At 46.8% G+C, this 27,764-nt stretch overlaps 1 protein-coding gene and 2 pseudogenes across 1 annotated transcript in view; all 3 read left to right on the top strand.

The window, feature by feature from the left end:
- Positions 1-3,876: 3,876 nt before the first annotated feature.
- CD1A8 (CD1a8 protein) overlaps positions 3,877-27,764 on the top strand; it is a gene marked incomplete at its 3' end in the record, with an annotated part of 123,877 nt that continues 99,989 nt past the window's right edge. The window contains 1 exon segment of the mRNA NM_001128838.1: positions 3,877-3,937. Within this exon segment, the coding sequence (NP_001122310.1) occupies positions 3,877-3,937 (61 nt within the window).
- LOC610726 lies at positions 4,860-7,150 on the top strand (annotated as a pseudogene).
- On the top strand, positions 16,759-19,885 carry LOC100687567 (annotated as a pseudogene).

Here is a 27,764-nt window from a genome sequence, read left to right as displayed (position 1 = left end):
GAACCACGCTCCTGGCCCCGTAGACTAGAGGTGTTGAAAGAGGAAGAGCTGTTTTTAGTTTCCCAAAGAATTTCCAAATTGCCTGACAAATATCAAAGGACTGACACATCCGTCCACCTGTGAGAAAGTCCTCTTTTCCTCTGGGGACCTTTAGCTTAGGAGAGGAGGCCTGAAGTAGTTTCCCTCAGCTCTGAACATCAGCTTTTACTTTGGCCAAAGTTCTGATGATGGATTTATGACATTTTTCAACGTATCCTAGCAGGACGTGGCTGGGACAGCGGTAAAGGGCGCTGGCAGCGCAACCTTATGGAGCTGAGAGGCATCTGCAGAAATCCTCCCTTTACCAGGCCTGGAGGCACCCCAAAGATCACCAAGGAAAGACCCAATAGGAGGGGATCCCTGGGTGGCTCAGCGGTTTGCCGCCTGCCTTTGGCCCAGGGCCTGATCCTGGAGTCTCGGGATTGAGTCCCATGTCGGGCTCCCTGCAGGGAGCCTGCTTCTCCCTCTGCCTGTGTCTCTGCCTCTCTCTCTCTCTCTCTCTCTGTTTATCATGAATAAATAAATAAAATCTTAAAAAAAAAAAAAAAAAAAAAAGAAAGACTCAATACCCCGCGTGTCCCAGGCAGCAGGAAGTCAAACCGTGATCTTAGGACGTCAAAGTGGATGAGCGGGAAGGAAATAGTTATTTTGAGAAAGGATTAGTAGTCAATGGGTTTGGATTTGGAAAGAAAGGGCTAATGCGAACTTGTATTTATTTCCCTGTCTGCTGGGCTCAGGAAGTAATCGGTTTAAAACAACTCTGGAGGACCCTCCCTCGGGTGAAGGGACTCCCTTCGCTCAGTCTTTGACCAAAGAGTCTGAGGAGCAACACCTGTAACCGCAGGAGGTTTTGTTTGAAAGGGTGGGGCCTCTGCGGAGTGGAGGGTGATTGAGATGAAAAATTGGGCTGGGAGTCCTCAGGTGAGGAAGGGTGGAGGGGCAGTAGGAGCTATAACAAGGCTTCCTTGTTTTAGACTTTTTATCAGCTTTTTGTAAGGAATCTTTTGATGAGACCATTTTTGGAATCCTGCCTTTTCCTGGAATTCCCCGCATGCCATGGCATCCGTTTCTGTTTATTGAATTTGAGGACTCTGATGTTCAAGTGCAGTTACTAAGTGAACAACACGCTCTGATTGGAAGGTTCCCCTAATGCCCACTGTAATTCTAGGTCATCATTCTGGACTTAACAATTTTCTAATAGGAAGAACCTCATGGAGAACTGTCTCAGACTCTTGCCCCCGACCAGCAGAGCTGCCCTTGGTACCCGGCTGGCTCCCTGCTTGCGATAGGGAGTGGGGCACCCGCTCTGTTCTGGTTCAGTCTCATCCTCAGCCAGGTGCTTGGTTTTTCGGTTTCAGGATTGGGCCTCCTAAGGGTTCCCACCTTTCTCTCAGCAGATGGAGCCTCTCCTCTGGGACAGGGTGTGTTACTGGCCCTCCCTCCCTGTGTCCCCGGACCCCAAGCTGCACTGTGGCTTCACCTGTGCCCTGAGGCGGTGGGGCTCCCTGTCCTTCCCACACCTGGTTAAGGCTTCTTTCTGTTGGGAGATGATGGTCTTCCTGCCCTTCTCAGGCAGCAGGGCTCCCGTAGCTTCAGGCTTATACCCGGCCTGGAGAAAGCAGTTCTCTGGTCTGTATCCTTGATTTCCACCTGGTGTCAGGAGCACCTGGAAAGGTCTAGGAGTGTGGACGAAGCCTGGAGATACAACAGTTTTCCCAGATCTTTGAATCTCAGGCTCTCAGTGAGCAATTTTAGCTGAATTACTTTTTCTGTCTTAGCATCTGGCGTCTGTCTCAAGGAAGTAAGGGTTTGCATCCCCTTTTTCCTTGGAGCAGTCTGTCTTTCCCTACATTTTGGGTTAACAAGTTGCTCTGATCCTTCAGCTCTGATGGATTCAAGAGACATGATTTTGATCATCAAGGTCTCATAAGGTTGAATGTGGGAGTGAGCTCTTTCTAGATTTCTATGTTCCAATCTTAACTTTCCAAAAATCATGATAATATTAGGCTGAGATTGTTTCTGTTGACTTGTAAACCAAGAAATAACAAGAAAAATAGTTCAAACACATTTATACCAAGTGAGGGAAAGCACAAACAAATATCGAAGAGCCTTTGAACACTTCAGAACACCATGAAAGACGAAGGTGGGCATGTCCAGCAGAGATCAGCTCATGGTAAGACAAGCATGGAGTATTCCAGCAGGAACAGTAAGAAGGGAATCTGGGTATATGATTCCAGGACAGTCTAATGACTTCACTTGCTAAAAATTCTCATGGTTTCTTATAACAAGGAATAGGAGAGATTCACATTAGGACCCTCTGTGGAAACTTGCTGATTATTAATATATGAATTTATCCTAAACACAACTGTATAAGACTGTCATCTCACCAAGTAAGAATACAGCTAATAACATTGGGATGCTTAAAAAAAATTTTATGTTGAATGCTGCCATAATATTTAAGCATAACTGGATCTCAGAACTGAACTATTCAATCATTCGGAAATAATTATCGGGCACTTACCACCTGCCAGGCCCTCTGTTATGTGGGGGTCATGAGGGGATAGAAACACCTGAGGCCAAGCATGAGGCAAGATTATGAAGGGCCTACATGAGCAAGGGTCACTGCTTTACATAATACTGTTGTCAGCAGGCTTGTTTTTGTCTAGAGTGTGTATATTATGATAAAACTCAGCGCACCAAAATGAATATTATTCAGTTCATGTTTTATTCTTCCCAAGTAGAATAAAAGCTCCTTGAATACAGCCTGCCCTGTGCACACTGTACCTTCACGAGGGCAGCACAGCGTTTGGGTCCAGGCAGGTGCTAAGTGGCTGGTGGTGAGTGAATATGTATTAATGCCAGTCAGATGGAGGGGGGACTCTTCAGATGTTTCCATGTCCTGTGGTCTCCGTGATGCCTGCTGATTCCTCCCGAAGAATAATGGAGGACTGGGGGTTGCTGAGGCTGCTACACAGGCAATCATGGGAGAATCAGGACAAGCCAATAAAGCTATTGTTAAAAAGACAGTCATAGGCCCAAAATGGTGCTTCAGGCCAGGCTGAGTCCCCAAAACATGCTTAATCCTAACCCAACTGCAGTTGCCACCTCCCCCAGAAATGTTCACCTGTCGGTGAGGAATTCCCTGGTCGGCCCTACTCTGTTCCATGGACCCTCTCCACCTGCCAAAGAGGAGAGGTCATCTGCATGGGGAGAGCCCTGCTCTCCTAATAAAGAGGTGACCTTCCCTGAAACATTCCTTTCTCTTCTTGCCAACTTCTTTCCTATAAAATCTTCCCAATTTTCAGACCTCCTTTCTACTTACCAGAAGGGATGCGACCTGATTCTAGAATCACTTAATAAAACCAGTTATATCTTCAATGGTGAGAAGTCAGAGCTGGGGTGGGGGTGGGACTGGGAAGGAAATGGGGGGTGGGTCACAGGGCAGGAGGGACAGAGAGACAACAGGTGCAGGGCCGGTGCTAGGAGCTGGGTGTTTTCCTGGGTTACTGTCTGGGTGAGAAGAAAGGGTCTGAAAGGTGGGGCCACTTTCCCAGGCCACACAGGACTTGGTCTGTAGCATCTGAATCAGGGGGCGGGGGCGGGATGGACGCTGGTGACAGGGAGAAGCTGGAGGCCAGAGGGGAGGCAGAGCACGAGGGGAAGTGAGACTGAGTAGGTGTCCAGGGCTGAGGGAGGAGCACATTTGCGTTGTCGCAGAGACTCAGGGAAGGGTTGTGTGTGGAGAGGAAGTCAGAGGAGAGGGGCTGGGAGGGGGTCGGTGTGTGAGGACAGACGTCAAAGAGCCACTTTGCAAGAGAAAGAACATCTGCAAACACGATGCTGTTCCTGCAACTTGTGCTGTTGGCGGTTCTCCTCCTGGGGGGTGACAGCGAAGATGGTGAGAGCTCGGGTCCTGTCTAGTGGCTACAGGACCAGAGAGTGTGAGTGTGTATGTGTGTGTGTGTATGTGTGTGTGTGATTCTGAGTCTGTATACTTGTGTGTATGTGTTTCTTTGTAGGTTCTTTTGTGTTAGTGTGTTTGTGCATATGTCCTTCTGTGTAATTATCTCTCTGTGTGTGTGCTCGGGTGGTGTGGGTTCCCAGCACAGACCTGGGCAGGGAGACAGTCAGCCTGCTTCCTCCCCGAGCATCCCCGGCCCCAGGGCCCTGTGCTCTCCTGAAGGATGGGTGCGAGGCTCAGGCTCGGGGGCAGCACGTGTCTCCTAAGACGCCTATGGCTTCTCTGTCCTCCAGATTTTGGGTCCCGTCCCCAGCCCCGTAGTCTCCATTCCCTCTCCTTCCCAATGCCCTCCTCTTCCTCAGTCTATCTGTCCTTTTCCCGCAGCCTTCCAGGGGCCAGTCTCCTTCCAAGTCATCCTGACCTCATCCCTCTACAACCATTCTTCAACACAAAATCAAGGCTCAGCTTGGCTGGATGAGCTGCAGACTCACGGCTGGGACAGCAAGATGGGCGCGTTCATTTTCCTGTGTCCTTGGTCCACGGGCAACCTAAGCAACGAGGAGCTCATTATAGCGGAAGAGTCCTTCCATTCAAGCACCATTCAACTTCCTCTGTGTTTTCATAACTACTCCAGTGACTGGCAGCTCGAATGTGAGTTCAGTTCCCTCTGGGTGGGATGGAGGAGGCTGGTCTGCGTGTGTCCTGGGATCCTTCTTCCTCCAAGAAAGAGGCTCCATTGGCTTCTAAACCTCATGTGTCCCCATCACGAAGCTGAATCCCACCAGTGTGGGCAGAGGGTGGAGCCAGATCCCGATTGTTGAAAAGCTTCACATCTTCTGCTCCATCCGGCTCCTCTCATTGACCACAGGCTGGGATCTCCCGTCCCACTAGTTCTCCCACGACCACCCCTTTCCCTGGCCTCCAACCAGGCAGCTCTGGTTCTCACTCTGTGACTGACTCCTTGATCTATGTGCTTTTCTCCCCATCCTATCCCAGCAGCGATGTCTGTCTATGCGACCCTGTCACCCTCTGTGCTCCCTTCACCCTCGGTTGTTTCTGGCCCAGCTCTCCCGCCGAGCCCTTCCCTATTCTCTTCCCACCACCTTCATGTCTCTCCTCCAATATTCAGTCCTCAGTCACTTACTTCCTCCTCTGTATCCACCACCACTTCCCCTTTGTGTGAGCCTCCCTTCAAATCAAACTTACATCCATTCCCTGCAATCCCCTCATCTCCAACTTTTGCATCTACTGTCCTGGTTTCCACTCATCTCATTTCATTTCTTTTTTTCCGTCTCTCCTATAATTCACAGTCTCTCTTGCCCAGATCCTTTTCAGGTACAGGTGACATTAGGCTGTGAGCTGCACTTTGGGGAACCATCAGTAGGATTCGTGCGGTTGGCTTATCAGGGGGAAGACCTTATAAGTTTCCAGAACAAGTCATGGTGGCCATCTCCAAAGGGAAGAAGTAGGGCCCAGCAGGTGTGCAGACAAGTCAACGAATTGGACCATGATGACACTGAACTCACACATGAGCTCATCACTGGCCACTGTCCGCGTTTCGTCTTGAGTCTTCTTGATGCGGGGAAGGCAGATCTCCAGCGACAAGGTCAGTCCTGCTCCCTCCCTCCAAGATTCTGCATTTTGTGCTCAGAAATTTGTACTCTTCCTTCAAATTCAGGGTAAGAGAGAGTCAAGAGGGAGAGGGGATGATGGTGATGGGCTTTAAGAGGCAGAAAGGTGTGTCTGTCTAACATGATGTGAGCACCTCCCCTCAGTCTGTGAATCCCTGTCCTGTCTCCACAGTGAGGCCCGAGGCCTGGCTGTCCGCTGGCCCCAGCCAGGTCTGGCCATCTGCGGCTGGTGTGCCATGTCTCTGGCTTCTACCCCAAGCCTGTGCGGGTGACGTGGATGCGGGGTGAGCAGGAGCAGCAGGGCACCTGGCGAGGTGACGTCCTGCCCCATGCTGACGGGACGTGGTACCTTCAGGTGTCCTTGGATGTGAAAGCCAAGGAGGCGGCCGGCCTGTCCTGCCGTGTGAGACACAGCAGTCTAGGAGGCCAGGACATGGTCCTCCACTGGGGTGAGGAAGAGCTGGGGCCTGGCTGGGAAAGGGGGCATGTTTTGTCCCACAGAGCAGTACAGCCAGATGAAACCTTTGGGAATCTAGGGACTCTGGACCAAAAAGAACACAATATCAGTAATTCAAGAAACAGAAAAGCTGAGGGTGAAGGTCTTGCAAATGTGGGAGGATGTGGCGATTTGGAGAAGGGCCCATCTCTGAGGAGGGATGGGAGAGGATAGATGAGGAACAGCGTTCAGTGAGGTGGAGGGTGATAGGGCCGGAGAGGTCGTGGGAGGTGCAGTTCAACCCGGGGTGGACGGGAAATGACACCCTCTGGGCCCAACCCCACAGAGCAGCCCCACTCCGTGGGCTTGGTCTTCCTGGTGGTGATCGTGCCCCTGGTGCTCCTGGCAGGCCTGGCGTGGTGGCTCTGGAAGCGCTGGTGAGTCTCTGGAGCCCCCTTCCTGCTCTTTTCCCGTGTCTCCCCACCTTTCCGTGTGTCCTCAGCCCTCCTGCGGCCCGTGCCCTCCCCCCTGCAGCCTCCCCTCCACCTGCTGCAGGGGGCCTCCTCCTTGTTCCTCCAGGAAAGCCCACTGGAGACCTCAGTGCACGGACTTCCCTTCGGAGCAGGAACCCAGCAGCCCAGGCTCCAGCACTTACCTAAACCCAGCTCAGCACTGACGTTCTGGCCACTCCCTGTGCGCAACTTTATTTCACTTCTGTTTGTTGATCAGTTGTCAACATAAGCTCAACATGATTTAGTTGGATTTGTTGTTCCTATTCGTTTCGGGAATTAATTCTCAAAGATTTAACTCAATGTAAATTGAAGCCCCGGCAACCTCCGTGGGTCAGAGGCCTCAGATGTCACTTCCTCCAGTGAGCTCTCCCTGAGTCAGAAGTGGAAGCAATGGTGAGAATTTCCACCACACTTTACTCCACTTTGGGGATTCTATTCCTGCCCCTCAGCCCTATTGCCCCGTTGGTTCCCTATTCCCTTCTAATTTTTATGATTTTGAGGCAAAGTCTATGTCTTTTTAATAATTGTATCCTTGGCAAGGAGAGTCCCCTGTATGGATTATGTCCCCAATAAAAATATCCACTGAATTTGTGCTAAATCCATAGTGGGTTTTTTTTGTTGTTGTTGTTTTTTCTTTTCCTTCCTGACATATTTATAGTAGTTGAAATGCTTCATTCTCTTCTTTAAAGGTCCTTTCACCTGAATGAGGCAGTTCACACTTGACCTGTTCCCATTGACCTTCTAGGCCTAAGTTGAATCAAGTTTGCTGGGAGGGTGTCTGTTATTTAACCACAGACACCCATTGGATTGGACCCGTTGCTCCAAGTATTCTGAATTAAAAGTGGAAGGCAGGATGCTGTGGGGGGGGGGGGCGGGAGGGGGGCTCAGGGGCAGCAGCAGAGATGTCACCTATAGTGTCTTGGGCTCCGCTGAGACTCACGGGACCACAATTTCTACTTTTGCAAAGTCAGCAGAGGATTCCCAGGGACCTAAATGTGATGCCTGAGAGGGAGCAGGGCAAGTGTGTCCCTGGGGAAAAGGGGTTGCTCCAGGAAAGAGAGCCGGAGCGTTGCGGTCAGGGATGAATGGTGACCCAGCAAGGAGGGCGCACACAGTGCCTCCTGGCATTCCGGGCTGTGGAGTTGCAGTCCTCAGGTCAGCAAAGGTGAGCCATTGTTCCTGGGGAGATGCTCAGTGGGCTCCTGGGAGACTCTGCTCACAACACCTTCCACCTGATGACCACACAGCCTGGTTTCACGTGTTTCAGTTTTAAGACAGTTCCTCTAATGCATACGTGTATTTGTACACATTTTATCGTATGGAGAATTTCCCGATACTGAATTACCAGCTCAGAAGTGTGTAACATTTCCCAGTTTGGGTACTTGACTGCCAGTGTCTTTGGCATCAGCCCCACAGCTGTGCTTCCCACAATGTTTTTATTTTATTTATTTTATTTTATTATTTTATTTTTAAACATTTTATTTTTTTATTCATAGAGACACAGAGAGAGAGAGAGAGAGAGAGAGAGAGAGGCAGAGACCCAGGCAGAGGGAGATGCAAGCTCCATGCAGGGAGCCGGATGTAGGACTCGATCCCGGGACCCGGGGTCACGCCCTGAGGTGGAGGCAGTGCTAAACCCGCTGAGCCACCCGGGCTGTCCCCCACAATGTTTTTAGAAACAAACAAGATATGGTCATCATCTCACCAATCCATGATCATAGCTCCTTTCCCCTTTCTCGTGGCATCATCACAGGATTCTCGTTGTTACTTTAGCACTTTCTGGGGTGGATCCACATGGACATCATGATTGTCCTGCCCCTTTTCCTGGATTTACTGCACTGTAGCTTCATTAGCACTGAGCTCATGGCCACAGCTCTGCACCGGGGTCTGAGCAAGCCCGCTGTACACACGCATATTGTCTGTGAGGCACATCTCACCTTCCTGTGCTTAGGTCATCAGTCAGCTCCGGGGCCCTGGGCTTCCGGCACTTTTTAAACAGTGACATCACCTAGAAGGACCATGCAAATGAGGAAACATGGCGGTTCACCAATGGACCGTGAACAAGATCCACGTTTACAGTGTGGGAATTAACAGGGGAATCTCAGAGGCACCTGAGGTGGGTGACACGTCAGGCCACCCTTTGTGTCCATGAACAGTGGTGGGTTCATGTGTCTGGGGCTGCAAGTCAACATCCCCAGGTAGGTGCATCAGCCCAGAGTCCACGAATAAGGAAATGGATGCTTTGTGACCAATGACCTCCATGGCAGTGCAAGCGGAGACATCCACAGCCTGACTTCAGTTACTCTAGATCTCGTTAATTAGCTAAAATAATCATTCTCAAGCCCTGACCTTGCAGCAGGGACATTTAGTGGACGTAGTGGGGAGAAAAAGGTCATCACTGCCTCTGGAGTGTAAAAGTTTTGCTTTCCTAATGTGTTTACCTGTTTCATTGTGTTTCTATCTAGTTTCTTCTTCCTTCCCTCCTTCATTCCTTTCTTCCTTCTCCTTTTCTTTCCCCATTTGCTCTCTCCCTTCCTTTTCCTTCCTCCCTTCACTTCCCATTCCTTCCTTCTTTCTTTTCTATTTTATCCTTGAATTTGATTTTCGAAAGTTTCTCAAATATATCGTTTTAAATTAAAAGGAAAAAAAAAACATTCACACAGAAGAGATTCGACTTATCTACTTTGAAGAAATATATTAAAGAAAATGGAAGGTTAAAAAAAATCACACCCCAAATATGGTTTGGCAAATGTTTTCTTAAATTTTAAATTAAGAGGAAAAAAAGAACTCATTCACACAGAAGAGATTCGACTTATCTGCTTTGAAGAATTATATTAAACAAAATGGAAGGTAAAAAAAAAAAAAATCGCACCCCAAAAATGGTTTGGCAAAATATATCAAATGGAGTTTAAAAGACTTGCTTAAATAGAATTAAGAATCTTTAAAAGGTAAATGCTTAAAAGGTCAAATAATTATGCAATCTTAGCATAAGCAGACCAAACATCCAAGGAAACTGTCCTTTCAAAAGAAGACTGAATTTTAATTTTGTATGGGGTTAATTTTGATATTAAAACTTATTTTTTAGCAAATTTATTTTAATTTCACCCAGCTTGACCATGTATTATTCTTTTTAAAGCTACCATTCCCACAAGCCTTCTACAATTTTCTTTTTTATATTTGATTTTTGTCCAATGTTTTTCTTTAAAGCAGTAGCCTCATTTTAGACAAAATTGCTTTCTTTTCTTTCAACAACAAAAAAATGCATCTCTCTTCCTTACACTCCTTCTGACCACAAACACATCCTATTTTCCCTGTGTATGAGGATATTCCCTTTGTGATTTCTAGTAGCTTTCATTATATATATATTACTTAGAATAATTAACCCTTATTAACTTTCTTTTCTACTGAAACCTAAGAGGTGAGCCATTGTGAAGTGTCACATTGGATTTCTCAAACGTCTACATTTATGAAGACATTTAAAGTTTCTAGAAGCATGTGTCACCTGAATTTTATAATGCAACACTGACATACCCAAATATTTTAATTTTTTTTGTACTAAGCCCAAAGTAGAGAAGCCTGTGTTTAGTAATAAATGCTCTAGAATTTTGTCTTATCTGGAAAAGATGCAGACATTTAATGGCTTGGACTTAATTCAGTTAAGCCAAAACTTAGCGAAACTTTTGAGATTTTTAAATTACCAAAGACTTTGGAACCATTTGAAATCTACCTACAACCCTTTTTACCTTATTCACATCTATTTAGTTTACTTGTTCTTAACAATTATGTTCAGATTACCCACAAAACTTCAGGACGCATTAGAGGAAGTCAACCACCATTTATGTTTTGTTATTGTTATTGACGACTCTTACCCAAGATTAGGTCAATTTATTAGGCTGGAGAAACGGGTAGAAGTGTTATAGATAATGTTGAAAACTCTAAACGCGTTTGTTTTAATTAAGCCATCAATCTCAAAGTAGCTTTTATATTAAATATTCTTCCATTTACATGAGCCTGAACAACATTGGGGTCCATTTCTATTATTTTGAGTTTTAGAATGCCCAATCCTCATACCTGCAGGCCTTCAAACCCACTAAACAGCTCTTTCACAAATTAATTTTAGCAAAGCCTCCCCAAGATGGAAACACATTTCCAACACAGGTATAGACACGCATGAACACACAAGACAGATACAGAATGGACAGCTTCCGTTTTAAAATTACTGCCGCCGTCAACCAGGTGCAACATTCACCCCTATAAAAGTTGCACTTGAGGTGTTTGTTTGTTTGGGGTATTTTCCGTAGAAGAAATAAATGAACATGATTTGTCTACACGGCAAAGATTTTTTTAAAAGGGGGTGACTGGGTGACGGGCACTGAGGTGGGCACTTGACGGGATGAACATTGGGTGTTGGTGTTATTCTATAAGTTGGCAAATTGAACACCAATAAAAAATAAATTTATAAAAAATAAAATAAAATAATAAAATAAAATAAAATAAAATAAAATAAAATAAAATAAAAAAGGTATTTGTGGCAAAGACACTTAAGATTTGTATTTGTCCTTGGCAAGTCCAGTTTTAAATGGGCTTTCCGGTCTTCTTTGCACTTGACAAGGATTATCTCTCTGGAATTTGCATTTGAAAAGAATTCCTGGAGATCTCCCGGCAGAACTCCTTGTATTTATAATTGGGAGACCCTGGAGAAAATACAGGCAGCCCTTTCTAGAAGGACTTTGGATCTTTTAAGGTCAGAATGTTTAGAATGCATGTAAGATGTCCCGGTTAAAAAAGGACTGTTGGTCTTTGACTTGCTTTTGGAACCACGCTCCTGGCCCCGTAGACTAGAGGTGTTGAAAGAGGAAGAGCTGTTTTTAGTTTCCCAAAGAATTTCCAAATTGCCTGACAAATATCAAAGGACTGACACATCCATCCACCTGTGAGAAAGTCCTCTTTTCCTCTGGGGACCTTTAGCTTAGGAGAGGAGGCCTGAAGTAGTTTCCCTCAGCTCTGAACATCAGCTTTTACTTTGGCCAAAGTTCTGATGATGGATTTATGACATTTTTCAACGTATCCTAGCAGGACGTGGCTGGGACAGCGGTAAAGGGCGTTGGCAGCGCAACCTTATGGAGCTGAGAGGCATCTGCAGAAATCCTCCCTTTACCAGGCCTGGAGGCACCCCAAAGATCACCAAGGAAAGACCCAATAGGAGGGGATCCCTGGGTGGCTCAGCGGTTTGCCGCCTGCCTTTGGCCCAGGGCCTGATCCTGGAGTCCCGGGATTGAGTCCCATGTTGGGTTCCCTGCAGGGAGCCTGCTTCTCCCTCTGCCTGTGTCTCTGCCTCTCTTTCTCTCTCTCTCTCTCTCTCTATCATGAATAAATAAATAAAATCTTAAAAAAAAAAAAAAAAAGAAAGAAAAACCCAATACCCCGCGTGTCCCAGGCAGCAGGAAGTCAAACCGTGATCTTAGGACGTCAAAGTGGATGAGCGGGAAGGAAATAGTTATTTTGAGAAAGGATTAGTAGTCAATGGGTTTGGATTTGGAAAGAAAGGGCTAATGCGAACTTGTATTTATTTCCCTGTCTGCTGGGCTCAGGAAGTAATCGGTTTAAAACAACTCTGGAGGACCCTCCCTCGGTTGGAAGAAATATTTTGCTGTGGCCCTTTGCTCGGTCTTTGACCAAGGAGTGGAAAAAGTACACTTTCAAGTGCACTTCTTCAATGAACGCTGTCTGATTGGAAGGTTCCCCGTAGCGCCCACTGTCAGTCTAGGTCAGTTGTAATACGTACACTTACCCTGCTCCATGACTCCAGCTTCCAGGACTGAGGTTCTTAGACATGAGCTGAGCAGTGTAGTGCCCAAGACTGCGAATCCGAGAAACCACCGAGGAGCCAATACCCATGCCAGCGCACGAGGGTTTACTTGCAAGCTCGAGCTTGGGTCCAAGTATACCCGACACAGCGGAGTAGGGACTTGGATCCCGAAGTGGGTTACAGCTGGGTTTTTTATGGGCTGGTCTAGGGGATTTTCAGGAGGGGGGGGAGGAATTTTTCAAGTTCTGTTTACATTCTGATATGGGGCTTTCATGGGCATTGAGCTCTGTTCTCATTCTAATATGGGACTTTCTGCCACGGGTGTGGGCTCTGTTGTCTTTCTGATATGGGATTCCCTGCCAAGGGCAATTCTGTAGTTTTTCCTGTAAAGTTCAGCTCTTATTCATGGGGGCCTAAGATGGCTGTACTGGTGCTAATGCTAAACGTGAGGTGGAATGGCCTTAATTTTTCTTGGCCTCCACAAGCAGGTGCTCCTGAAGGTGACATGCTTGACTGTTTAGAATTTAAGGACCTCATGAAGCCTCTGGGTTTCCTAGAGCTGCAATAATAGCTACAAAGGACGGGCCATGGGGTTGGGGTTGTGCATGGGCTACGGTGCACCTCATTGCTCAGTTTTCTTGAGGTTGGCAGGTGACCGAGTGTCAATCCGACCCATCTGGTGACCAACTTCTGTCTAAGGAACCTTCTGGGGGGTGGCGAGGGCTCTAACAGCCTTTCAGTGCTCCAATGCTCCCAACTTTGGGGCTGTTTGACCCCTGAGATCCTTCTAGCAACTGCCTTCATTTACACACACCAAGACAACAAACATGCACCTACCTATAGGATCAGTTCTGCATCTGGCCATAAGAAGGCCCCAAGCACCATCAACTCCCCTGCGACCTTGTGGAAGCTGTGCCCCCAAGAGTTTGGTCTCAAAGGCTAGGGGTGTGGCTTTGGGCAGACCGTTCTGGCAGCTCTGTGTGCTCCAGGGAAGGCTGCAGGTCCGGGTGGCTCCAGGCGTAAGCGTCTGCAAGCTCCAGCTGACCCTGCCTGGAAAAGAAAGCCAATAGGATTGGGAATGCCAGCGAACGGGGCTCCGGGCCAGGAGCTTACCTGCGGTCCTTGGGAAGGTGGGAAACGCAGTGGGGTTCAAGGGTGCCTGGGGTCCTGCTGTGTTTCTCCAGGTCCCTCAAGGATGCTGGAAGCTCACTTGGGATCCCACCGATACCACCAAATCTACTAAATAATAAAATTCAAACAAGTACTTTTGAAAATCTAATTGACTCTATTGAATGATTCATGAATCAGCAGGACCCACCTCTGAAGTAGGGAGGCACTAGGGGGAGTTGTACAATATGAAATATTTTATAGGCCAAGGTGAGGCCAGGCAGCTATTAGCAAAAGAGAAGGAGCGTTCCAACACCCAGGCCTGCTTTCTAGGCGGAGGAGCAAAGGGTGTTATCATGCACATGACCTCATCTACCTTTTGAGTGGAGAGGACTCAGGTGACGGACTCATTGGCTCTGATGGAAAGAAAAATTTACTGACACTGACTGGTTAAGGCTACATTTCCGGTGGGGTTCAGTTAGTTAGGATGGGTATGAAGCCCCCGTGTGCAGACTCCGTTCAGGGCATCATTCTGGACTTAACAATTTTCTAATAGGAAGAACCTCATGGAGAACTGTCTCAGATTCTTGCCCCCGACCAGCAGAGCTGCCCTTGGTACCCGGCTGGCTCCCTGCTTGCGACAGGGAGTGGGGCACCCGCTCTGTTCTGGTTCAGTCTCATCCTCAGCCAGGTGCTTGGTTTTTCAGTTTTGGGATTGGGCCTCCTAAGGGTTCCCGCCTTTCTCTCAGCAGATGGAGCCTCTCCTCTGGGACAGGGTGTGTTACTGGCCCTCCCTCCCTGTGTCCCCGGACCCCAAGCTGCACTGTGGCTTCACCTGTGCCCTGAGGCGGTGGGGCTCCCTGTCCTTCCCACACCTGGTTAAGGCTTCTTTCTGTTGGGAGATGATGGTCTTCCTGCCCTTCTCAGGCAGCAGGGCTCCCGTAGCTTCAGGCTTATACCTGGAGAAAGCAGTTCTCTGGTCTGTATCTTGGCTGCCAGCCTTTCAGGAGCACCTGGTGTGGTCAATGGAAGAAGTCTAGAGATAAGGATAATTTCCTGATACTGTGATTCTCGGAGTTCCAGGTACTCATGCCAGTCTTTAGTCATCTGTTGACAATTTCAGTGGAATTATTTGTTCTGACTTAATTATTTTTTCTGAGCATCTGTCATATGTCCCCAGTAAGCAAGCATCCCCTATTTCTTTTGAAGAGTCTGTCTTTCCACATATTTTGATTACCACGTTGCTCTGATCCTCTGGCTCTGATGGATTCAAGAGACAAGGTTTTGATTATCCAGCTCTTAAAATTCTTAACTATGGGAGTGGGTTGTTTCTATATTCCAATCATAACTTTCTAAAAAAAAATCTGTTTAGCATTAGCCTGAGATTACATCTGTTTACCTGTTAACCAAGAAATAACAAGTCAAATAGCCAAACACATTTATCCAGGTGATATAAAGCACAAACAAATATTGAACTGTCATAAAACCTTAAGACCATCATGAAAAAGGAAGGTCAGCATGTCCAGCAGAGGTCAGCTCATGAGAAAACAAGCATGGAAGAGTAAGCAGGAAGAGTAAGAAGGGACTCTGGACACATGATTCTAGAACATTCTACTAACTTCACTTGCTTCACAGTCTCATGGTTTCTTATAACAAGTAATAAGAGTTTCAAGCAGGACCCTCTGTGTAAACTCCATAATTTTTGCATATGACTTTATTTTGAAAAAAAAAATTGGTAAGATTGTCATCTCATGAAGTAGGAATGCAACTAATAATTTTGTGATGCTTACAAAATTTTTATGTTGAATATCTTCAGGGTTTTGAAAGTAATTGGACCCCAGAACTGAACTATTCAATCATTCAGAAATAACCATTGGGCACCTACCACATGCCAGGCCCTCTGTTATGTTGGGGTCGTGAAGGGGGAGAAATGCCTGAGGCCAAGCAGTGAGTCAAGATTATGAATGAGCAAGGGTCACCACCTTAGAAATATTATTTCCAGCAGGCTTCTTTTTGTCTAGATTGTGTGTATTATAATAAAGCTCAGCACACCAAAATGAATAGTCTTCATTTAAGTGTTATTTTCCTAAATAAACTAGGAACTCCTTGAAGAAAGTGACTGTGAACACTGTATTTTCATGAAGGCAGCACAGTGCTTGGATATAGGCAGATGCTAAATGTCGAATTGGTGTGCGAGTAGATATTAATGCCAGTCAGATGGAGGGGGTATTTTTCAGATGTTTCCATGTCCTGTGGCCTCAGTGATGCCTACTGGTTCCTTCCTAAGAAAATGGAGGACTGGGGGTTGGTGAGACTCTTACATAAGCAACCATGGGGGGATTTGTACAAGTAAATAGAGTAATTGTTTCAAAGAAACCCATAAGCTGAAAATGGCATCTCAGGCCAGGCCAAGTCCCCAACCCTTGATTAATCCTTAACCCAACTGCAATTCCAACCTCCCCCAGAAATGTTCACCATCAGTGAGGAATTCTCTGGTCAGCCCCAGTGAGTTACTCTGTCACATGTGCCCTCTCCACCCCACAAGGAGGGGAGGTCATCTGCATGGTAAGACCCCCTGCTCTTCCATTTAAGGGAATTTGACCTTGCCTGAAACACTCCTGTCTTTTTTGTCAACTTCCTTCCAACAAAAACCCCCCATTTGCACCACTCGTCAGAGCTCCCCTCTATCGGTCTGATGGGAGGCTGCCCTACTCTCGAATCACTTAAGAAAACCAGGTAGGTCTTCAGATTTATCTGGATGATTTTGTTTTTTAACTAAAGCAATGAGAGGACAGATATGTGAATGAGTTGGAAGGTTGCTGGTGAGACAGGGAAGGAAATACCTGGGGGGGGGGGAGTCCACAGGGCAGGAGGGACAGAGAGACAGCAGGTCCAGGGCTGGTGCTGGGAGACGGGTGTTTTCCTGGGTTACAAGGAAAGGGTGAGAAGAAAGGGCCTGAGAGGTGGGGTCACTTTTCCAGGCCACACAGGACTTGATCTGTATCATCTGAATCAGGGGGTGGGGGCGGGATGGGCACTGGAAGAAGCTGGAAGGGAGAAGCTGGAGGCCAGAGGGGAGGCAGAGCAGGAGGGGAAGTGAGACTGAGTAGGTGTCCAGGAGGAGCACATTTGTGTTGTTGCAGAGACTCAGGGAAGGGTTGTGTGTGCAGAGGAAGTCAGAGGAGAGGGGCTGGGAGGGGGTCGGTGTGTGAGGACAGATGTCAAAGAGCCACTTTGCAAGAGAAAGAACATCTGCAAACACGATGCTGTTCCTGCAACTTGTGCTGTTGGCGGTTCTCCTCCCTGGGGGTGGGGGGGGGTGGGGGGGGGTGGGGGGGTGACAGCGAAGATGGTGAGAGCTCCGGTCCTGCCCAGTGGGCGCACGTGTGTGTGTGTGTGTGTACATGTGTTGGCGTGTCTGTATGTGTGTTTTATTATGCGCATGTGTGTATGAGTGTGATTGTGTGCATGTCTGTACATGTTTCCCCGTGCCTGTATGCTTGTGTGCATGTGATTGTATGAATGTTCTTTTGTGTTAGAGTGCATAAATGTATGTGTTTGTGTTGATGTGTAGGTGTGTTTCTGCATGTGTACATGTGTGCACTCATGGTGAGGGTGGGGGTACATGTGTGCACTAGTGGTGTGGGTTCCCCAGCACATACCTGGGCAGGGAGTGAGTCCGCCTGGTTCCTCCCTGGCATCCCCGGCCCCAGGGCCCTGTGCTCTCCTGAAGGATGGGTGCAAGGCTCAGGCTCGGGGGCAGCACGTGTCTCCTGAGATGCCTATGGCTTCTCTGTCCTCCAGATTTTGGGTCCCATCCCTGGCCCCTTAGTCTCCACTCCCTCTCTTCCCAATGTCCTCCTCTTCCTCAATCTCTCTGTCGTTTCCCACAGGCTTCCAGGGGCCAGTCTCCTTCCAGATCATCCTGACCACATCCTTCTACAACCGTTCCTCAACACAAAATCAAGGCTCAGCTTGGCTGGATGAGCTGCAGACTCCCGGCCGGAACCCCAAGACTGGCAGTTTCTTTTACCGGCAGCCTTGGTCCAAGGGCAACTTCAGCAACAAGGAGCTGATGAAAGCAGAAAACTTATTCCATACTTTCTCCATTAGATCTCCTCTGCTTTTTCATGACCATTTCAGTGACTGGCAGCTCAAATGTGAGCTCAGTTCCCTCTGGGTGGGATGGAGGAGGCTGGTCTGCGTGTGTCCTGGGATCCTTCTTCCTCCAGGAAAGAGGCTCCATTGGCTTCTGAACCTCAGGTGTCCCCATCACGAAGCTGAATCCCACCAGTGTGGGCAGAGGGTGGAGCCAGACCCCGATTGTTGAAAAGCTTCACATCTTCTGCTCCATCCTGCTCCTCCCATTGACCACAGGCTGGCCTCTCCCGTCCCACTAGTTCTCCCACGACCACCCCTTTCCCTGGCCTCCAACCAGGCAGCTCTAGTTCTCACTCTGTGACTGACTCCTTGATCTGTGTGCTTTTCTCCCCATTTTATCCCATCAATGATGTTTAACTCTGTGTTCCCTGTAAGCCACAGCGCTCCCTTCACCCCACATTGTTTTTACCCCAGCTCTCCCGCTGAGCCCTTTGCTATTCTCTACCCACACCCATACACCCATCATGTCTCTCCTCCAACATTTGTTCTTTCCTCAGTCATTCATCTCTTTCTCCAACTCTGTCAAACAGCACTTCTCCTGTGTGAGCCTCCCCTCAAACCAAAGCGTTTCCCTCTAATCCCCTGAACTTCCCCTTTGCTTCCACCATCCAAGGGTTCCACTCATGTCACTTCATCTCCTTCACTTGCCGTGTCCTGTAACTCACAGTCTCTCTTCCCCAGATCCCTTTCAGGTACAGCTGGTATTAGGCTGTGATTCTCACATTGGAGAAGCATCAGTAGATTCACCAAGATGGCTTATCAAGGATCTGATCTCCTGAGCTTCCAGAACATGTCATGGTGGCCATCTCCAAAGGGAGGAAGTAGGGATCAGTAGGTCTCTATTCAACCAGGGCCATGTTTCCCATGAAATAGTATGCAAGCTCCTCAATGAGATCTGCCCCCCGATCCTGTTGAGTCTTCTTGATGCAGGGAAGGCGGATCTCCAGCGACAAGGTCAGTCCTGCTCTCTCCCTCCAAGATTGTGCATTCTGCACTCAGAAATCTGCACTCTTCCTTCAAATTCAGGGTAAGATGGAGTCAAGAAGGAGAGGGGGTGATGGTGATGGGCTTCAAAAGGTGGAAAGGTGTGTCAATCCAAAGTAATGTGAGGACCTCCCCTCAGTCTGTGAATCCCTGTCCTGTCTCTGCAGTAAGGCCCGAGGCCTGGCTGTCCGCTGGCCCCAGCCCTGGGCCTGGCCGTCTGTGGCTGGTGTGCCACGTCTCCAGCTTCTATCCCAAGCCTGTGCGGGTGACGTGGATACGGGGTGAGCAGGAGCAACAGGGCACCCGGCGAGGTGAGGTCCTGCCCCATGCTGATGGGACATGGTATCTCTGAGTGAACCTGTATGTGGCAGCCTGGGAGGTGGCCGGCCTGTCCTGCCAGGTGAGACACAGCAGTCTAGGGGGCCAGGACATGGTCTTCCACTGGGGTGAGAAAGAGCTGGGGCCCAAGTGGGAAAAGGGGGCAGTGGTCTTTCAGCAGAGTTGGGGAGCCTGATGAAATATTTGGGAATCTAAGCACTGCAGACCAAAAAGGACTTAAAATTAATAATTCAAGAAACGGAAGAACTGAGGGTGAGGGTCTTGCAGATGTGGGGACATGGGGAGGTTTGGATGAATGGTGTATTTCAGAAGTGGGATGGGAGAAAAAAGTGGAAGAGAGAGGTTGGTTCAGCAAAGAGGACACAAGTAAAGAGGACCAAGGAGTACAGTTCAACCCGGGGTGGACAGGAAATGACACCCTCTGTGCCCAACCCCACAGAGCAGCCCCACTCCGTGGGCTTGGTCTTCCTGGTGGTGATCGTGCCCCTGGTGCTCCTGGCAGGCCTGGCGTGGTGGCTCTGGAAGCGCTGGTGAGTCTCTGGAGCCCCCTTCCTGCTCTTTTCCCGTGTCTCCCCACCTTTCCGTGTGTCCTCAGCCCTCCTGCGGCCCGTGCCCTCCCCCCTGCCGCCTCCCCTCCACCTGCTGCAGGGGGCCTCCTCCTTGTTCCTCCAGGAAAACACCTGGAGACCTCAGTGCACGGACTTCCCTTCGGAGCAGGATCCCAGCAGCCCAGGCCCCAGGACTGACCTAAACCCAGCTCAGCACTGATGTTCTGGCAACTCCCTGTGTGCAACTTTATTGAACTTCTGTTTATTGATCAGTTGTCAATATAAGCTCAGCGTCATTTAGTGGGGTTTCTTGTTCTGGTTGGTTCTTGAACTGGAGTCTGAAAGTTTAACTCAATATAAAATGAGGTCCCAGCAACCTCTATGGGTCACAGGCATCAGATGTCACTTCCTCCAGTGAACCCTCCCTGAGTCAGAAGTGGAAACAATCTCTGCCCGGTGAGAATATCCACCACTTTAACCTGCACTTTGGCTAAACTATTCCTGACCCCAGGTCTTGTTGCCCCTTTTCCTTTGTAATTCTTAAAATTCTTGAAAGAAAGATCATGTCCTTTCTATATTTGCATCCTTGCCAACGAACCTCACCTATATGGAATTTGTACTCAATAAAAATATATGTTGAATGTAGGACAAATTCATAGTTTTTTTTTTTTTTTCTTTTGCTTCCCAATATGTTTGTAGTTGAGACATTTGATGCTTTTTTTTTTGTAAAAGTCCCCTCACTTAGCTAGTGTCTTCACTCTTTCTCTGTTCCTGTTGACATCTCCAGGTCCTTAAGTAGAAACAAGTTTGCCTGGGAGGATGTCTATTACTTAACCACAGACACCCATTGGACTGGACCTGTTGCACCAAGTATTCTGAATTACAAGTGGAAGGCAGGATGCTTGCTGTGTGTGGGGCTCAAGGGCAGCAGCAGAGATGTCACCTTGGGGCTTGATAGAGATATAAGGTCTTAGGCTCAGCTGAGACTCACTGAACCACAATTTCTACTTTTGCAAAATCAACAGAGGATTCTCAGGGACCTAAATGTGATGCCTGAGAGGGAGCAGGGCAAGTGTGTCCCTGAAGGGTAAAGAGAAAATCCAGAAAAGGGAACATTTACCTCTCAGGAATGAATGGGGATCCATCAAGGAGGATGCATATAGTTCATCCTGGCATTTGTGGCTGGTGTATTCTAGTCACTGGAGACCGGGAGTCAGTGACAGTGAGCCGGTGCTCCTGGGGCAAAATCGAGGTTGAGTGTCTGGGGGACTCTGTTCACAATGCTTGCCAACTGATGACTACCCATCTTGGTTTCATGTGTGTTTCTGTTTAAAGACAGCTTCTTTAATACATATGTATATTTGTAAACAATTTATCATATAGAATATTTCCCTGGACTGAAATACCAGCTCAGAAGTGTGTAACTTTTCCAGCTTAGGTACTGTGAGCACCGGTTTTTTTTGCCTTCAGCCCTGTTGCTGTGCTGCCCGTGATGATTTTAGGAGCAGACAAATAAGAAATGGTCATTATCTCAGGAATCCATGAATATAGCTCCTATTCCTCTTTCCTGTGGTGTCATGATAGCATCCAAATGTTACTTTAGCACTTTCTTGATTGGCTCCACATGCACATCATGAATGTCCTATTCTTTTTCCTGGATTTACTGCATTGTTGATTCATTAGCACTGAACTCACGGCTCACAGCTCTGCATCAGGAGCCTGAGTGAGCCTTAGCTAAGAAGGTGTTCTGTCTGTGAGGCACATCCCCCCTTCTTGTACTTAAGAACACCAGTCAGCCTTGCAGCCTTGGCTTCAGACATTTTAAACACTAAAATCACCAAGAAAAAGCACATAAATGCAGAAAATGAGGCATCAAATGGACCATAAATAGGACTCGTGTTTACAGAGTGGGAATTAAAACAGAGAGGCACAAGAGCACCTGGTTCAGCCTCAGCTAGGATCACCTGAGGTAGGTGCCCCTTTTGGCCACTCTATGTGTCCCGGAGTAGCACTCAGCACAATGGTCTGGAGGTTACAAATCAATATTAGTAGGTAGGCCAATCAGCACAGACAGATTCTGTGATAATGAAGATGGACTCCCTGTGACTGGTGACGCCCATGGCAGTGCAAGTGGAGACATCCATGGCTAGACTTCAGTTACTCTAGAATTCATTAATTAACTCAAGGAACCATTCTCAAGCTCTGACCATGCCGCAGGGACATTTTGAGTGTAAAGCAGTGGGGAGGAAAAGGTCATCACTGTTTTAGAAGCTTGAAATTTTTTGCTTTCCTGATTTGATTATGGTTTTCATTGTTGTTTCTATGGAGTTCGTTAGTACAGCAACTTAAGTGGGTGAACTAGGGTAAAGGGATGTAGTTCTAATATGTTTAGGTGTTGATAGAAGGGCCCAGAGCAGAAGAACCTCCCAAGGAACCCAATACAGGCACAGGAAGGCACATGTGGACATTTCTGGAAAATAACATTGACATAGGAGGGGTGGTAAAGGTGAAAATTATGGAATGAGGGAGTGGAAACAGTGATACTTCCCCAATTTTCTCTCCTGGATTAGGCCAGCTGGTTGCTTCTCTAGGTCCCAATCTACTGAGTGATCCTCACATTGCCACTATGTTGTTTTTGGTTGGTTGACTCTACCCTCATGTGTAGCCCTGGGCTCCAATCAGCCTGAGATCATCAGGAGACAGACAGAAGGATGCACTGGTAACCTCCAGTTCAGGCCAGTCATCAGACAGATCCCATTTGTCCTCACCCAGGTTGATGGTTTGGGGCCATCTGCTCCAGGTGGCATAGGTCACACAAAGCCTGATTTTTATGGTCAATGACAGGGGAAAGAGATGCTCTCTCTTGTCCTAGATTATATTGTGCAGAGTATAATGCTGGAAACAACTACAATCCATTTTTCAGCAACAGAAGCAAGCCTGAGGCTGAAATCTGTATGCCTGAAGGTAGAGACATCGTATACATGAAATTTGTTAAGAGAGTAGATCCCAAGTGTTTCACTACAAATACATAAAAGAAAAATAAAGAAGGAAGCAGGTCAGGAGGGAGAAGCTTCATTGGCAGAGTTGTAAGAGGATCCCAGACTTGCTTATCGCTTGAAAACAGCTAGATAAATATCTAATAATTTTGAATTCCCAGAAATTAATCTGAGGATTGAGAGAACAAACTGCACAACTTAGGGAGAGAAGAGGCCACATCATGGAAGGTAGGGGGCACAGAATCATGGTTTGGGTAGATACAAATCACAGGTGCTATGGAAGGGTAGGAGTCCTGGTTGTGGATGGAGGAGAGAAAAAGAAAGAGAGGGAGAGAGGGTTAGAGAGGAGCCCACAGGGGATCACACAATGAAAACAGTTCCCCAATGCCACCTACTGGGAAAAAGAGAGGGACTGATTTCATGAGTTATTACAACCAGTAGGGATAAAAGACTGGAATTTTAGAAGTTGACACTTTGGCCGGTGTGGGTCTGGCAGGTGCTGTTGTGCTCCTCTGGAGAAGGAGGACAGTAACCCAGGGACAGGTGGCACAATCTAAGGATTTCCTGGAACATTCAGGAGAAATAGTTCCCCTTTCTTGGAGTACATCTGGGGGAGGTGGCTTTGCATACCCAGGGACAAAGAAACTGGCTAGCGCCATTACCCTCCTCTGTCCCAGAACATAGGTGCAAAGACATTCGCAGAGAGGGACCTACCTGGACACCACTTATTTGCTGTACTTTACTCCAAACTCCCAGCCCCTGTGTTTTGGTGTGACTTCCTTCTGGGATAAACCTGCACCAGTCCCAGCCCAGTGAGACCCTCCCCCAAAGAATCAGTGGGAGTCTGCACCATGCCAGTTCCCTGAAGTTTGGAATTTCAAAATCCAGCATCCCTGGGATAAAACATAGAGGCACTGTGCTGTTGGGTGGGAGATGGTCTGGACACAGTTAGGGTAAATGCAAGGATCTGAGGGGCACCAGGGACATTAAAGAGGAAATTGTTTGCTCTTCTGAGAGGGCTTCTCTAATAGCAACAGGCATGGCTCCCCTCTCTGGGAATGAGTGATGGGCCTGGGGCCATTTTCCTCCCCCACCACTCAGCATAAACTTTTATTAAGTAGCACAGTGCCAACAGTAGTGGCCTAAACCACTTGCACCAAGTCCTTGCCCCTCTGCACTCTGCAAGTGCTACTTTTCTCAGGCAAGTATTTCTGAGAAGCAGGTCAGTAGGCTCATTCCCCTGGAAGACCAGCAGAAACCTTCACATGCACCACATCTACTGACCACAGAGTTCTGCACAGCTTCTGTTCTAGCGGAAATTGCATCAGGTCTCATTTAACAAGCTGACCAGAGCACACCTTGTAAAAACTCACCACACTCTGGACAAGGTCCAAACATTGCTCACTGCAGCCTAGGAGATCCTCTGCAGACAACTGACCAGAGGGAAAGAGCAGTGAAAACACAGCAGCAGAGTGCACACAGCACACAACAGAGATCTCTCCTGAAGCACCAGGTCCTGGACAGTATAAGATCAATTATTAATAAAGCCATTACTCTCATTAGCAGGAAACACACAGGCTTTTAATAACACAGAGAAGAAGACAGAGACCAAATTGCCAAAATGTAGGAATTCATCCCAAAAGAAAGAACAAGAAAAGGTCAGGCAGAGATCTAATTAAAACAGATAAGTGATATACTTGATGCAGAATTTAATCATAAGAACACTAGCTGGGCTTGAGAAAAACACAGAAGACATCAGGAAATCCCTTACCACAGAGATAAAGGACCTAAAAACTAGTCAGGTTTAACCAGGTATAACCGAGATTTGAGACTGAATGTAGTGACCACAAGGATGGAAGAAGCAGAGGGATGAAGAAGTGGTATCGAAGATAACATCATGGAAAATAATGAAGCTGCAAAGAAGAAGAAAAGAAAAATGTTTAACCACAAAGATAGACTTAGGAAAGTCAGAGACTCCATAAAACATAATTTTTGTATCTTAAAGTCTCAGAAGAAGAGCAGGAAAAGGGGGCAGAAGGCTTATTTGAACAAAACATCTGTATTTTTGTAACCTCTGGGTAAATACCTAGCAGTGCAATTGCTGGGTTGTAGGGTGGCTCTATTTTTAACATTTTGAGGAACCTCCATATTGTTCTCCAGCATGGCTGAACCAGTTTGTATTCCCATCAACAATGTAAGAGGTTTCTTTCCTCTTTCTCTGCATCCTTGCCAACACCTGCTAGTTCTTGTGTTGTTAATTTTAGTCATGGTGACAAGTGTAAGGTGGTATCTCATCATGGGTTTGATGCGTATTTCCCTGATGACGAGTGATATTGAGCATCTTTCCATGCGCCTGTAGGCCATCTGGATGTCTTCTTTATAATAATGTCTATTCAGGTCTTTCACCCATTTCTTAACGGAATTATTAGTTTTTTGGGTATTGAGTTTGATAAGTTCTTCACAGATTTTTTTTTAAAAGATTTTATTTATTTACTCATGAGAGACACACACAGAGAAAGAGAGAGGCAGAGACACAGGCAGAGGGAAAAGCAGGTTCCATGCAGGGAGCCCGACGTGGGACTCGATCCGGGGTCTCCAGAATCCCACCGGGCTGAAGGCGGTGCTAAACTGCTGAGCCACTGGGGTTGCCCTCTTCACAGATTTTGGATGCAAAACCTTTATAAGATGTATCATTTGAAAATATCTTCCCTCCAAAGGTTGCCTTTAGTTCTATTGTTTTTTTTTTTTTTTTCCGTGCAGAAGCATTTTATCTTGATGAAGTTTGCTTTTGCTTCCTTTGCCTCCATGACATGTCTAGTTAGAAGATGCAAGATGAGCACTGGGTATTACACTATATGCTGGCAAATTGAATTTATTTATTTATTTATTTTTAATTTTTATTTATTTATGATAGTCACAGAGAGAGAGAGAGAGGCAGAGACACAGGCGGAGGGAGAAGCAGGCTCCATGCCTCGGGGAGCCCGACATGGGATTCGATCCCGGGTCTCCAGGATCGCGCCCTGGGCCAAAGGCAGGCGCCAAACCGCTGTGCCACCCAGGGATCCCTGGCAAATTGAATTTAAATAATAACAACAACAATAAAGATGTTGCTATGGCTGAGGTTAAAGAGGTTGCTGCCTGTGTTCTCTCGGATTTTGATGGCATTCTATCTCACATTTAGGTCTTTCATCCATTTTGAATTCATTTTTGTGTGCAGTGTAAGAAAGTGATTCAGTTTCATTTTGCAAGTTGGTGTCCAGTTTTCCCAACACCGTTTGTTGAAGAGACTGTCTTTTTTCCATTGGATATTCATTCCCGCTTTGTCAAAGATTATTGAACATATAGTTCTGTGTCCATTTCTGGGTTTTCTATTCTGTTCCATTGATCTATGTGTCTGTTTTTGTGCCAGTACCACACTGCCTGGAGGAGTACAGCTTGAATTCCTGAATCATGATGCCTCCAGCTTTGCTTTTTCTTTTTCAGGCTTGCTTTGGCTATTCGGGGTCTTTTGTGCATCCATACAAATTCCAGGATTGTTTGTTCTAACTCTGTGAAAAATGCTGTTGGTATTTTGATAGGGATTACATTAAATGTGTAGATTGCTCTGGGTGGTGTAGACATCTTAACAGTATATTTCCTTCCAATCCATGAGCATGAAATACTTCTTCATTTCTTTGTGTCCTCTTCAATTTCTTTCATAAGTGTTCTGTAGTTTTCAGAGAACAGATCCTTTACCTCTCTGGTTAGGTTTATAGGAATAAAGGTATAGTATGATTTTTGGCGCGATTGTAAATGAGATTAATCCTTGATTTCTTTTTTTTGCTGATTCATTATTGGTGTATACAAATGCAGCAGATATCTGTACATTGATTTTTTTTTAATTTTTTATTTATTTATGATAGTCACACACACACAGAGAGAGAGGCATAGACATAGACAGAGGGAGAAGCAGGCTCCATGCACCGGGAGCCCGACGCGGGATTCGATCCCGGGTCTCCAGGATCGTGCCCTGGGCCAAAGGCAGGCACTAACCCACTGCGCCACCCAGGGATCCCTGTACATTGATTTTATATCCTATGAATTAACTGAAATCATATATCAGTTCTAATAATTTGGGGGAATTTTTCAGGTTTTCTACATAGAATATCATGTCATGTGAAAATAGTAAAAGTTTGACTTCTTCCAGACCAATCTGAATGCCTTTTGTTTCTTTTTGTTGTCTGATTGCTGAGGCTAGAAATTCCACTATAGTGTTAAATAACAATGATGAGAGTGGATAGCCCTGGTACTGATTGTACAGGGAAAGCTCTCAATTTTCCCCCACTGATGATTATAATAGCTGTGAATATGTCATATATGGCCTCTATTATGTTGAGGTTGTTCCCTCTATCACTACTTTGTTGAAGATTGTTATAATGAATGGATGTTGTACTTTGTCAAATGCTTTTTCTGCATCTCTTGAGGAGATGGTTCTTATCCTTTCTTTGTATTAATATCCTGTATCACATTGATTCCATTGTGCATATTTAACAACCCCTTCAGCCCAGGAATAAATCTCACTTGATTGTGGTGAATGATTCTTTTGGTGTTAGATTTGATTCATTAGTATCTTGTTGAGAGTTTTTATATTCATGTTTATCAGGGATGTTGGCCTGTAATTCTCCTTTAGTGAGGTCTTTGTCTGTTTTTAAAATGCAGGTAATGCTGTCCTCATGGAATGAGTTTGGAAATTTTCTTTCCATTTCAATATTTTGGAAGAGTTTAAGAAGTATAAGTATTAGGTCTAGCAGAGATATTAACTTCCAATGAGGGTTCCAATGAGCTACACTGTTCCTAAGGACAGTCCAGAAAATGGCACAATCGTGAGAGACACAATTCCCTGTCCCCACCCAAGGAAAAGTGTGGGTTTGCACTGCCAGAGTCCCTAAAATTTGGAGTTTTGAAACTCAGTTGAGCGCTTGAGATAAAATACAGGCAGAATCAATATAGGGTTCTGATAGAAACCAGGGACACAGAAGGGTGATTGATTGCTTTTTTGTGAGGGCTTATTGAAGAGTGGAGGCTATAACCTCTCCGGTCTGGAGCTAGAGAGCAAGGTGCAGCCATTTTCATCCCACCCATCAGTGCTGAATCTCTTAGGGAGCAAAACAGCACCATCTCGTGGAGATCTGAGCCACTTACACTAAGCTCTACCCCACAGGAGGTGGGGAGGGGGCAGGAAGGCGCCCTGGAGGTACATCT

This window comes from Canis lupus, chromosome 38, assembly GCF_011100685.1.
Source record: "Canis lupus familiaris isolate Mischka breed German Shepherd chromosome 38, alternate assembly UU_Cfam_GSD_1.0, whole genome shotgun sequence".
Lineage (NCBI taxonomy): Eukaryota > Metazoa > Chordata > Mammalia > Carnivora > Canidae > Canis > Canis lupus.
Note: the sequence above shows the minus strand (reverse complement) of the source record. Positions and strands in the feature narration are given on the sequence as shown.